The 13,939-nt window shown below is 39.9% G+C and overlaps 1 protein-coding gene across 5 annotated transcripts in view; it reads left to right on the top strand.

Annotated features, from left to right (window-relative positions):
• Nucleotides 1–13,939, top strand: part of LOC148033668 (protein ARV 2-like) — an 87,118-nt gene that overhangs the window by 54,895 nt on the left and 18,284 nt on the right. For all 5 annotated transcript variants that reach the window (XM_087681593.1, XM_087681594.1, XM_087681592.1 and 2 more), the window contains 2 exons: nucleotides 11,507–11,552; nucleotides 11,643–11,725. In XM_087681593.1, the coding sequence (XP_087537719.1) occupies nucleotides 11,507–11,552; nucleotides 11,643–11,725 (129 nt within the window). The remainder of the gene's footprint in view (nucleotides 1–11,506; nucleotides 11,553–11,642; nucleotides 11,726–13,939) is intronic.

The following is a 13,939-nucleotide window of genomic DNA, read 5'->3' as shown; positions in this document are numbered from 1 at the left end:
ACCTCACTATCTTCTTGCTATCTCGTCTGACTTCGATATTTTTCCTCAGTCGGTATTGAACATGGCAGAGCTAGTATTTTAACAAACAAGGTATGATATGCAAGACCGAATCAAGACATTGATCCTTTCATGATATGTATGAATTGGAAAGGTATCATGAATGAAAATGGGCTGAGATAGGCTTATCAATAGTATCAGTGACTCACTGCATACTATGCTCACCTTTACAAATTTATTTTGGGAAATTCTCAAAGATTGGGTCAACATAAACTCATGGGTTAGGGTTAGGTAAATCTCAATCAAAATATGAAGGATTATATGATGAATTTTGAAGTCTTCAATCAATTAAATGCAATAGATCAATGGGATGATAAAAAATCAATCAATGAATGGTTGAATGACTGAGTAGATACTCAATCAATGCTTGACAATCCAAATTGAAGGCTCATTGTATGAAATTTGATGATTCATTATCAATCAATGTTGAAGGTAAAGTCTATGAAGCAAGTCATTGCTTAGATTACTCTCTTAATCTCTCCTTCAACAATAGGAGATGCAGTCAACAAGTGGATTAATGATTGGAGAGATTAAAAAGAGTATTAGAAGTACCTCTTTCAATGCTTGGAGAAGAAGATGTTGCTTGTCTCAAACCTCAGCCATAAAGAGTGATAGCCCATCTTCATAAGTCCTCCAATTGATCAAGAGAAAGTAATACTCCATAATTCCATACAATAGCTCCAAGTATGATCCAAGGATGATGCCTTGAGTGAGTCTTCAACTCCAAGAAGCCAAATGAATGGAAGATCCTTTGTAATTGGAGCCTCTTTGACTGAGCTTTCCAAGAAATTCTTCAATCCCTGTCATGCTTGAAGTCCAAGAGAAGATTGGCCTTCAATCTTGAATCCGTTGGTTAAAGTCTTAAAAATCTCGAGTGTTTGGAGTAGTAGGAACCCTGAAGTAATTTAAGACCAAAGCCCTATGAAATAGAAGAGAATAGACCTAAAATTTGAAGCCTATAGCTTGCTGCCCTGTTTTGACTCCATAGCCAACTCTCTTTGACGCTTCAAGTCCAAGGATGCTTCAATGTCGGTTGTAGATGCTTGCGTTTGACCTTTGGAAGCTAAAAGGCACCAAGAAGAAGCCAAATCTTCAAGAAATGGAGAAAGTCTTCAGGTTGTCCACAAACTCCATAGCTAGGGTTTCATGTGAGCTTCAAGAACTCCAATATTAGTGAAGAAGAAGATGTTTGAGGCCAAGATCTTCAAGATAATGCTCCAAATAGCCATGCCATAGTGCTCAAGACTTGAAGCATCAAATCGTTTTGATCATGTGGTAAGTAGACATGCTGAAAATTAGCACAAAATTGCTGATCACATACTCCTTTACCATCATGAGCAAATTGATGAGAAGTGTATCATATAGGTACTCTATGGCAAGCTTATAACCCAAAGAAAATTCCTACCAAGCCATTTGATGGATAGAAGCCATGGGAGGAAGATATGAACAAAGATCTCCATGGCAGTTTGTAGGGAAGCTTGAGAGAAAGAGGAAAGAGAAGAAAAAACCCTTGGTTAACAAAAAGTAACCATGTTTACTCCTCCCTAATCCCTGTTTAACTCCAATTAGTCCAATCTCCCTCCAAAATGACCTATGAATTGACCACGAGCTGTTATTTTCACCATAGAACCTCCAAGAACCTCCAAAATAGTGACGACTTGATGCAGATAGCCATGGCTAGTCACAGTTTGAACTGTAACTAAGCCTGTGACCAAATCTTGTCCTCCCAGTTATCCTGTACCAAGTCTGTGACTAAAATTTACCATGAAAATGACCCTTCCCATGGATCAAAATCCATGCTCTGATACCAATGTAATAAAGCTGACATCTCATACAAGAAAATACACAAGATCTAACATCTAATGCTGACAATAACAAGAAATGCTAATACCATAGCCAAGATCGATGTTCTCTATGAGATGTACAAATGGGAAAATAGATGGTATGCTGAGAATCAAGTGATGATAAGCTGTTGTAGAATACTCACCTTCTACAATGGTGGACAAGGATACTCACCTCCAAGTAGGGTGGACATGGATATGCACCTCCATGAATGGTGGGAGGATGTGACCTTAAGAGCTCCACAAAGAGTTGTATTTCAAAATGATCAAAAGGTCCCCACATTTGGCCATACTCCACTATTTATAGCTAACCCTAATTAATGTGTCTAGCTCCTAAGCCTAGGTTAAATTTGCTTTATTACATATACATATAGTAAGATATAGGTAAACCACTATGAAGTGATTTGGACATATAAGTTCAGATCATAAGGGGGAGAATGATATCCATGAGTTTGAAAGAACTGATCCATCCTTTGGAACTAAGAATGTAGTGCTTGCTTTAGCCCATAAAGAGCTTTCCGCAAGTGAAAGCCCTTATCTTTTCGGGCAATAGAAGAGAACCCGGGTGGTTGCTCCACATAGACTTTCTCCTCTGGATGATCACTCAGAAAGGCACTTTTGATGTGCATTTGATGGATCAACCAACCTTTGTTAGTGGCTAGCGCAACCAAGAAACAGAAATATATCAACTGCGCAGCTGAAGCAAAGGTCTCTTAATAGTCAATGCCTTGCTTTTGTTGAAACCCTTGCACTACAAGGTGAGCTTTGTATTCGTGTAAAGTCCCATCAGCCTTTAGCTTGGTCCTAAATATCCACTTCGTCCCGATGACTTTTTTGTGACTCGGATGATCCATGAAAGTCCAAGTCTGATTTTGGTCAATAGTCTCTAGCTCCTTCTCCATGACCTTGCACCATTGGGGTGTTGAAGAGCCTCTTGCCACCTATCCAACTCAAAATGTGCTATGTAATTAGCTATAAATTACAATGCAAATGAAGCCTAAGGTGCAAGCCGGGCAAATCTTCTAGGGCCCTTTGGAGTAGTAGGCCTTGAATTTTGAGCACTCTTCCTAGGGTGGCTGGTAAACCCTAGTTTTTGCTATATTTTTCTTGAATTTCATTGCTAAATTTGGTTAAAATTTAATGTTGGACTATTGTGAATGATTGATTTACAGCCCACCATCAATAGGGGCCCCACATGTAGGTGCCGGTCCTTATGGGCCCCAAAATTGTTGTCACCTCCTTGTAGAAAGTCTATAGGGGTTGTCACCTACCTCCAATGGCCTCTTGATCAGCTAGGGGCAACACTTTGACAACCTCAAATGGCTGGGTTGATCTCACCAAGGGCAGGAAAAATGCAGTAGCAGCTCTCTCCCCTCCTCTCCCAATTTTCACAATGTTGGAGTGAGGCTCCAACAACCTCTAATAACCTTTCCCTCACTTGCATGGGCAAGCTTTGCTAAGTGGCAGCCTTGTAAATGTACTTTTCAGCAATTTTCAGCCCAATTAAATTAATTTTCAGAAGCAATATTTTGAAAAGTAATTTAATTATTAATTTTTGCTCAAAAAATAAATGTGCCAAGATACACTTAAATTGGTTGGGCCAATTTGTCATCCAAGTGTTGGAGCCCTTGGACCAGCATTAATAAATTAATTAATACCTAGTTTCTAATGTCACCACTAGCATTAATGGCTAATAAAATCTTCTAGGCCAAAATCTATCACCAAGTACCACCTAGTACTTGACTAACGTAATTTGTTACTACTTTTGCCTTTGATACCCACAGATATCTCAAGGTCCATGGCCCATTATTGTAAAATAGCTAACTTGCACATCACATATGGTACATTGATTGCATTTCCCTCATTGGGTCCTTGCATTCCCATGGTTGAAGCATTACTAGCCATTGCTTGGAAGATTGAACTACCACCAAAGTACTTTGGGTGCCCCCCATTTGCATGCATGCCTTGCTTTCCATTTCCCAATGGATTGGCACTATCAAGTTAGTCTTCCATATGCATCAATTGTCCCACTGGATCATTTGATTATGCTCATTACCCACATTTGAAACATTATGTTGTTGCATTGGCTCTTCCTTTGATGCATCTTGTTGTTTGAAGCTCTTGAAGACAATTTGCTCTTCTTGCCTTTGCTACCCTCCCTTGGGGAGTTCAAAAAGTGCATAATCGGGAAACATTTGCCAATTGCACAAACATTTCAGTTTCTATCCTTAGCTGATCCTTAAATTGGTCATCAAATTCCTCTTCCTCTTGCCGGTCCTTAGCTTCAAGGGGCCTAGAAGGACCCACATTTTGGTCAAAACTAAAATTAATTGCTTATTGCCCATGCTGAGTGCCTTGTCCAAGATTAGACATTGCATTTCCCCTACATTTTGTGAATTTTCAGACCGAGAGGTATTATCTCTACTTGGTCCCATCTCGTTATATGAAGTCATTCTTGTTGTAATGCTTAGTTGATTACAATTTTGGCACTATAGCAATGCTTTTGACTTCCAATTAGGTGCTATAGGCCCACAAATTCTAGAGAGTTCATGGCATCTCGGCAAATAGAATTGTGAAACCAATCTTCCTTCTTGGATAGGATGGTAAAAAACCCAATTAAGCACTAATTACAATGAGAATAAAATTCACATAAGCCGAAAATGCAAATGTTACCACCTAATCTTGGAATGGACTTTTGGCCCCAAACTTTGCGCCCCTTGTAGTACTTCTTTCATTTGTATTGCTAAAGGTTGAAGTACATTGAGATCCAACCTGATCTCCTTTGGTCTTTAATAGATCTTGCTATCCATAGCAACTAGCGACCCTTCAATGGTTTGCTTGGGGATTGGCCTTTAATTTTTCCCCTTGGATGACAAATTCTACCCTAAACTTAATGTTGATTAGTTGGCTTCTTAAAATTCTCTAAAATCCCCAAATTTCAGTTGTTGAATTTCAAGCATTAGGCCCCAAGTTTTGAGCATTCTTTCTAAGGTGGTCAGTAAACCCTAGTTTTTGCTGTAAATTAGGGTCTACTAGTAGAAATTTCTCAAATTTTCAATGGCATCCTCTTGGGATTGAATTTGGTTGAGATCTCTTGAGTGAAGCTGTGAATTGGCTGAGAGAATAGAGAGGAAGCTAGAGAGAGAGAAACTTCAGAGTTTCATAACCAAATTAGGCGGAAATTTAATGCTCCCCTCCTGTGTATGGCTTATTGACTACAGTTCACCATCGATAGGAGCCCCACATGCATTTGCTTGCCCTTGTGGGCCTCAAAATTGCTATCACTTACTTCTAGATAGCCTAGAAGATTTGTCACTTGCCTCCAATGGCCTCATGATCAGCTACTAGGGGCAGCCCTTTGACAGCCTAGGATGGCCTCTTGATTAGCTACTGGGGACCTCCCTTTGATAGCCTCCGATAGTTGGACTGATTATCAATGGCTAGAACCTGGAAAATTGCAGCAATAGCTCTCTCTTCTTCTCTCCCAATCTCCACAATGCTGGAATGAGGCTCCAATAGCCTCTAATAGTCTTTGCCTCACTTGCATGGGCAAGTGTTGCTAAGTGGCAGCCTTCTAAATGCATTTTCAATAATTTTCAATCCAATTAAAGTATTTTTTAGAATATTAATTTAATTATTAATTCTTGCTTAGAAAGATAGCTGTACCAAGATACATTTAAACTGGCTAGGCCAATTTGTCATCTAAGTATTCTTGAGCATTAATTGGCCCTTGAAATGACATTAATTAATTAATTAGTGACTATTTCCTAATGTCACCATTGACATTAATAGCCAATAAATCCTTCTAGGCCAAAATCTGTTACTAGGCTCCACCTAGTACCTGACTAACATAACTTGTTACAACTTTTTTCTTTGACATCTATTGATATCTTGGTGTCCTTGGCCCATCATTGTGAAATAACTAACTTGCACGTCTCATATGCGCCTCACATTTGCACGTTTGATTAAGAACTTAATCAAATGCTAAGCAAAGCATCAAAATCTCATATCCTCTTGATAAAAATCTTGGACTTCCAACCCTAAGTTTTACCCTAAAACAAGTCGCTTGCTGCAATGATTGTTGCTTGAAAAGACAAGGGATAAGATAATAAATTCTACTAATAAGACTCATCATGACAAAATATTCCAAGGCAAAATGTAAAAATAAAGAAACTTTATAGGGGATTTCCATCCTTAAAAAATTATGTAATAAGGGGAAGTTTGCTACAAAGCTTGAATGAATAACGAGTCCAGAGGTAGATAATGCTAGACCATATGGGTTTGAAAAAGGAACAAAGTCCTAGAATCTCATGTCTCGAGAAAACATCTCTCCTCCTCCTCATAGTATTTGTAGTGGAGAGTATGCATACTCTCTAACTAGATCTTAGAGAGAGTCATAGCTGTCAAGTACGAAAGGTACGATAAAATACGGTACTAATTGGTATCTTATGATTTTATAAGGTACGGTACGATATTATTACGAAAAAAAATTTAAGATGATTTTTTAAATAGTAAAAATCATAAAACATTAAATGATAGATCATAGAATACATGTTTAAAGTGGAACTAGCCATTTCATTACAAAATAAGATGAATACATGAGGATGACCATTGCGGTTACATGGGCTATGCAAAACATGCGATACAACTACAGTCTACAATCTAGTATATTTGATACAAAAAAAAAGAGAGACCTATGTCATATGAATCTATGATGAGGCATCACTATCATCATCATCATAATCATCATCATTATCAAAACCATCTGAGTGCTCATCAAGAGAGTTTGAAGATGACTCCTCGGCATTCGATGATGAGACATACTCATACTCATCCTCACTGATGAAGTTACCATCATCATCAAATGATGGCTCCCTAGGTGGCAGCTGTGTAGGCAAGGGGGGGATGTCATCATGAGGCACAGGATGTGAGCTACTAGAGCCCCGCCTTACATATGTCTGCAAGCCACTCGAACCACCCCTTCTCGATGATGGAGGGCGTCGAATGACCATGCCCTTGCTACCACCTACTCGAACTCCTCGCCCACGAGCACGCTGACTGCTAGTGTCACGAGTATCTGCTGCTATAAGCTCTCTATAGAGCTCTGCAAAAATCATCTCCTCTTCGTCCACCTTCTTATGTATACTCGGAAGAGTGTCGCTCGTCAACTTAAATGTATCAACATTCACCTACACAATGCAGTGATGCATGTAAGATTGATCATTGTAAATGCTAAAGTCTAAATTGTAAAGAATAAAGTTTAAACTTCAAAGTTTAAAAGTTAAAACAACAAATTTTAAATGTTATGGTTAAGTGTTTAAACTTTACCTGCTTTGGACTACCCATGCTCATCATAGCCCTTATTATGCGTAAGTTAGTGCAGCAATAGACTAGCCGCTCTAACTGTCGTGTGCTAAGCCGATTACGAATCTTTGTGTGAATGAGAGAATAGGCACTCCAGTTTCTCTCACATGCATCCGAAGAGCAATCTTGGGCAAGGACCCTCATAGCTAAGGGCTGAAGGGTCTCTAGTGCGTATCCAAAGTTTTGCCACCAAAATAAAGGCTTCACAAGTGACTCTCTCCCCCAACAAGTGGGAGAAGCAAAAACCACATGTCCTCTCTAATCTGCATAGCATCCTAGCTCCTCTAGCACTGCATTGTGATTATCCACAGGGACCACACGAGTTAAATAAGCAAGCTGGTTTGAACGCAACTCTCTATCATCCATGACCGCCAGTGACTTGTAGGCCGGATGTACCAATGCAGCAAAACCATGGATGGGCTTATGCATCCATGCCCATCTCCTCTCTGCTATCTCTAAAACATATGTACGCTGTGTCTCTGTGATCACTGTACAAGCACATGCCTTTTTAAATGTTATGGTTAAGTGTTTAAACTTTACCTGCTTTGGACTACCCATGCTCATCATAGCCCTTATTATGCGTAAGTTAGTGCAGCAATAGACTAGCCGCTCTAACTGTCGTGTGCTAAGCCGATTACGAATCTTTGTGTGAATGAGAGAATAGGCACTCCAGTTTCTCTCACATGCATCCGAAGAGCAATCTTGGGCAAGGACCCTCATAGCTAAGGGCTGAAGGGTCTCTAGTGCGTATCCAAAGTTTTGCCACCAAAATAAAGGCTTCACAAGTGACTCTCTCCCCCAACAAGTGGGAGAAGCAAAAACCACATGTCCTCTCTAATCTGCATAGCATCCTAGCTCCTCTAGCACTGCATTGTGATTATCCACAGGGACCACACGAGTTAAATAAGCAAGCTGGTCTGAACGCAACTCTCTATCATCCATGACCGCCAGTGACTTGTAGGCCGGATGTACCAATGCAGCAAAACCATGGATGGGCTTATGCATCCATGCCCATCTCCTCTCTGCTATCTCTAAAACATATGTACGCTGTGTCTCTGTGATCACTGTACAAGCACATGCCTCTGCCAATGCTGCTCTAAAGAAGTGAATGAGAAGGTCTATGGTGGACCCCTCACAATCACTCATACATAACACCCTATAAAAGGGAGTCACGACAATGACAACGGCACGGACTTTTTGCCAAAACTGCTCATTAAGGCACAAGCGTTGCATGGCTTTGGCCTCCTCTGTCTCATGCTCATCCCACTCATTCCATAGAGTGGACACCACTGTCTGGTGCAAGGCGGACCACACCTCATAAAGGTGCTCTAGCAATAACCACATGTAAGCAAAGCGAGTTGAAGAAGGCTTCTTCAACTCCAGTGTGCTATGCTCACGATACGTCGCAAGCACCTTTACCTTTACCGTGAAGAATGTGACAATTGATGTAGCTTTGCAGACCATCCTTTTCACCCACTTGAGCTTCCCAATGTCCTCCATGAGCAAGTCCAAACAATGACTTGCACATGGAGTCCACACAATCGTAGGGAACTCGGCCTCAAGCAAATGGCCCATGTGCGGACAATTCGATGCATTGTCGGTAACAACTTGCATCACATTTGAGGGGCCCACCTACAACCGCAATTTACAAATTACAAGTTATGTATAAATCAAATTTCAATTATGAATCATGATATTATCATAATGAAAGAAAGTGAAACAAATTTAAAACGCAAATTGCGATGTATACCTCAATGATAGCTTGTTGAATGTGGCGGTAGATGAATGCGCCCGTCATTTTTCTCCCCCTCTTGCCGGTATCTATGGCCCGCAAAAAGTTAAGTGCTGAGTGGACATGAGACGAGTATGTTGATGATGCCCCGTTTCTTACGATCACTCCATCCGTCGGTGAGAATGGAGCAACCATATTTTATCCATGCGGCCCGAATAGAATCAAGGGCTCTATCAATCCTCACCTTCTCTTCATCAATCTTTCTTGTCCTCATGTGGTTGTATGTGACACCGGTTCATCCTTTACATGGATCCACATTGGCAATGGATTTTACCATCTTCTTCCATTGCTCTTGCTTTAGGACATTGAATGCAAGATTGCACTCAATCACCGTGTGTGCAATTTCAATGCCCGTAAGTCGTTGCCTTTCTCTAAGAAGGGCAACCGATCCATGCACATGACCGGGAGCTTGAGAGAGAGACGATTGTCTCTCCGGCATCGCATGAGCCTCCACTCTGTCTTTTACCGAAGCCGGATGCAGATGTGGAGAGTGCATTTTGAGTGGGATCTGCATGATCACAAGCAGCTTTGCACACTTCACATGGGCTCTAGCTCATGGCCTTTCTCATTTGCAAATGTGCAATATCTACACACTGCATTTTCTGAAAGATGATTACTGTGTCCGTGAGATAGTTGCTCTTCTAATTGTGTCATAATTCACCAACTTCTGTGGGATCTTCCTGCAATGAACTGGAGGGTGCATCTCCAAGCTATTCCTGGTACAAACTGACAGCTTTAGTTCTTTGGTAGTTCTGTCTCAGGGAAGATTATTTCATAGCTTTTGCTTGTCAGATCCATTCACTTCTGCTTCATGGGGGTGCTGTATGCCAAGTCTCTATAAAACCTTCTGTACAACTCACACTTCAGTAATATCAAAGTCTTGGTGTTGAGTTTATCCCAAAGGAGGTAAAAAGAGTATTCACCACTTAAAAAATGGTCAAACACACAGGCAATATTGTCTGTGATTGATGTCCAAGGGGTGAATCCACATTATATCAATCATGCATGCATGCATTTTTGTTTGGGAGTCTTGTCACTAGCGTCCTTGAAGCTAGCTGTACACCGCAAACATTAATTTGATAGTTGGAATCATACTCCTTTGGTTGGTTGAGTTATGCTTTTCATACTTTGGACATTGCATACGAATGATATGGGGCAATTATACTCTGTAATATTTTGGCATTAAACAACGTGGGTCTATGGCAAAAAAGGTTAGATTAAAAGATGTCTGTTGCATAGCTTCATTATTGATCATTCTTGCAAATTCATGTCATGCCACAAGTCACAAGTAACTATGACCAACAAGTCCATTGCAAGGCAAGGTTGATGTTCAGTTTGCATGCCAAAGTACAAACCACGCCATAAAGGAGCATGATCAATGATCACAAGCTCAATATCTAGCCACATCTTACAAGGAAAGATGCCATACTGGCAAGCAGCATTATAAAGTATGTAACTTCGATCATAAGGATCAGTCTCTAAACGCAAACTGTCGCACATCCAAACAGTAACATTTGTGTAACGTAGCCCGGTATCACTTAAAAATATTATGATGAAATGTGAATCCTTATCCTGCATACTGTTTGTGCATGTGTGTATGCAACATCTCCAGTAACTTTTCCTAGTCCACACTTAACTATGCAAGTTGTGTATGGTACTGCATCAGACAATGAATTGTTACTGGAATCACCACACAAGAATGCATTTTTAAGCCCTGGGTAGGTACTTACTTTTCTCCACATTTCAGCTCCCTCAGCTGAGTTGCAAAGCATACACTGAACCAAATTCAAAAATTTCCCCATTTACCCAACATTGCGCCATTATCCACCTGCAGGGGTCATTGTACACAAGATTTGGTTGCAATTTATGTTTAATTAATGTCACTGTCCCCGAACATTGTATGTAGCTGCACAGAGATATAATAACCAGCTAGCTGATCATTTTTTTACGCAACAACATGTTCTGATTATGCTCTTGTAACATAATACATGAAGTTGCATTGAAGAATGTAATGCCTAAGCAGAAACCATTCAGTTTTCTGGCTTATGCTTGCACATCAAAGGCATATATCTGAGTGGTAAACCCTGATTCAGCACGAGTTTAGATGCCCTGCGTGGGCTCTGGTTCATGGCCTTCCTCTTGCATATTATCAATATTGTCTGCAGTGTCACCATCCTGTTCACCACACTATATAATTACCACACTTCTACTTAAATGTAAATGTATGCCTAGCCCAAGTAGGCCTGACCTGGAATCTGGTTAGTGGACTTGCCAAAATAATATCTTTAATTGTTGAATGAGATAGGATGGATACTACGTTACACTGATTGGTGTATTCTAGCGGTAATACAGAACTACAAAATAAGTCATTATTTGTGTTCAAGACGTAAATTTAGTGAACTTCTATGTACTGCAAAGCTGAGTAATCTTGTCTGTTTGTTTTTTGCTGCAGGACTTGATCTGGAAAGCAAGTCTACTGTTTATTTTCTTAGATTCATGTATCCAAATTGCAAGCATGACCAATTTAGATGCTAGCATTGAATTTGATTAATCAGTCAAAAATTCTCAAGCAGCCTTTACTGCGATAGGCAGACACTCCTTGATTGGTGCAGGCAAGGTTGATACTGTAAAGTGGGATAGTCTTTCAGTATTTTTGTCCACAGCTGGAAAGGTAATGTTATGTTTGTCATGTTCTGACTGCATAGAGGAATGATTTCAATGTCAGCTAACAAGGTCCTTCCTGTTTGTGTGCACTATGGCTTAAAGTGTTTTTCTCTGAAGGTGATGTCCACTTTGAGAGGCAGAAAAGAAATTTGGAAACTTATGTGCTAGTATAGGTTTATTTGTTTAGTCAAATTTATGCTTTAGCAATCTAGTGAATTCCATTAAAGATAGCTGAACAGTCTTGAGCAACAGATTTTAGTTGTTGAGGATGGCCCTATATGTTGAAGATCCACAATTTATAAATTCTTCATCTTGGTACGTAAGTGTGTGTTTCTCTTCTTTTTCGATAATTCTTCCTTCAAGTAAAACAGTCTGAGAGTCTATTCCAGGTCCTAGAATCATTGACAAAGGTGGATCACAAGTACAAAAGAACTGTGCGCTTTTCTGTAGGGAGGATTTACTCTATGCTTGATGGGGAACTTTATCCCGTACTCCCACAGGATATGGTGTCAAGCGCAATATTAACAAAGTTCTACTTCGAATTTCTCTAAGCACGTCTTCTTGGAGCTGAATGGCAAAATCTGGACAGTGGTTTTGGTGAAATGATTGGGAATAATTGAGATGCCTCTTGACACAGTCTGCCAGATTTTGGTAGATCTCTTACAAGGCACATCCAAATGGCCCTTCTGCGCTTGGCTAATTGAGGGCTTTATCTTTTTCCTCACCCAAGAACTGGGTTGGAATTGATTGAGAGTATCAGTCCTTGTTATTATTACTGCGACCACATGCATGTGCGGGTAGTGCTCTAGAGTGCCCTGCCAGAGGTTGCTCAGCTTAAGTCTGTTTCAAAAAAAATTAACCTTCATATAACACTCATTAACTAGTGGAAGGAAGAATAAGAACATGAGCATCCTAGGTGCAATCTTCTAAATCACTGGTATCTTAGTTATCGACCTTCAATTTGGCAGCAGCATATATCTGACATTAGGCTTAAGCCCCTTTATCCAAGACCGCTTAATCATTTTATGCATATTGTCAAAAATTTGTAAACAAGATTCAAGGGTTAACTCATACCACTCAGACTATATGGAAATGCTTAAAAACAATTTTACATATTCGGATTCTTCCACAGTAAAGTACTGATCCATGCCTTCAGTTTCTTGTCCATTTAATATTGGAATGACATCAGCTTATTATATGAATCAAAGTGGATATGCAACACCTCCTTAGGGTTGCCAAAATCTGCTTGAACTCCAGATGCTTTTCCTCAAGCTAGACTTTGAGAAGAACTCATGGACTATCCATTTGTTCAATCCAGTAATATGCCTTATTTTTGAATTACTGTGCCTCATCTCTCTGCAACACACATTTTGGATACGTGTTTGGACCTGCATTAAAGGCATAATCTCAGTGTTTCTCTGATTCTTGTACAACCAGTTTGTTTATATCAAAATTTCCTCTTTCTTCACCCATATATGCCTGGATGTTTTATCAATTAATTTTAGTTTATATGCAATTTGATACCTGGCAGATCAAAGGTCTCCCTCATTTTTGTCTCAAGATTCTCATCATATCAAGAATTATCTCTTTGTATGAGTTATGCACAACCTTTGTGCTAGCAAAGGACCATTCACATAGGATGGACTGGAGTCATGTGTTAGTCAGACTGGTTCAGGTAGGAGTAATGGCCAAATTCTTTATGGCAACAGTATCCTACTTGACCCATTTTTGATTCCAATATGGATGTATACCTAGAACCATGCAGTTGTGTGTTGCAATCAAGTGAGGAATTTCTCAATATGATCCTACTTGCTCCTTCCCTTCTTACTTAGCTTTTAGGTGATGTGTTTATGTTTGACCAAAACATCCTTTTGCACCAATTTTTGTCTTCATTTTTATTGCTCGCTTTGTTTCTCATTTGTCTTAACTATGCTTTGGCAAAATGCAGTATGACATAAAAACAACCAATAATCTACTAGCAAAATCTTTCAAAACCTGATTGATGCGCAATAAGCAATCAGTTTATGATTAAAATTACTGGAATATTGTGAAGTAGTCAAAGTAGATGCTTCGAGCTAGTTTGACTTTCTACTAGATGCTTCACATCTCTTCCCTTCTGTTCATTGCAGCTACTCATCTCCTTCTCCCTCCTTTCATGCACTCAGCCTCTCCCTACCTTTCTGTATATCCTTTGTGAGGAAACACTAGGGCTGCAGAGAAA

Source organism: Lygodium microphyllum, chromosome 7 (assembly GCF_053477565.2).
Source record: "Lygodium microphyllum isolate KBCC chromosome 7, Lygodium_microphyllum_v1.1.10, whole genome shotgun sequence".
Classification (NCBI taxonomy): domain Eukaryota; kingdom Viridiplantae; phylum Streptophyta; class Polypodiopsida; order Schizaeales; family Lygodiaceae; genus Lygodium; species Lygodium microphyllum.
Note: the sequence above shows the minus strand (reverse complement) of the source record. Positions and strands in the feature narration are given on the sequence as shown.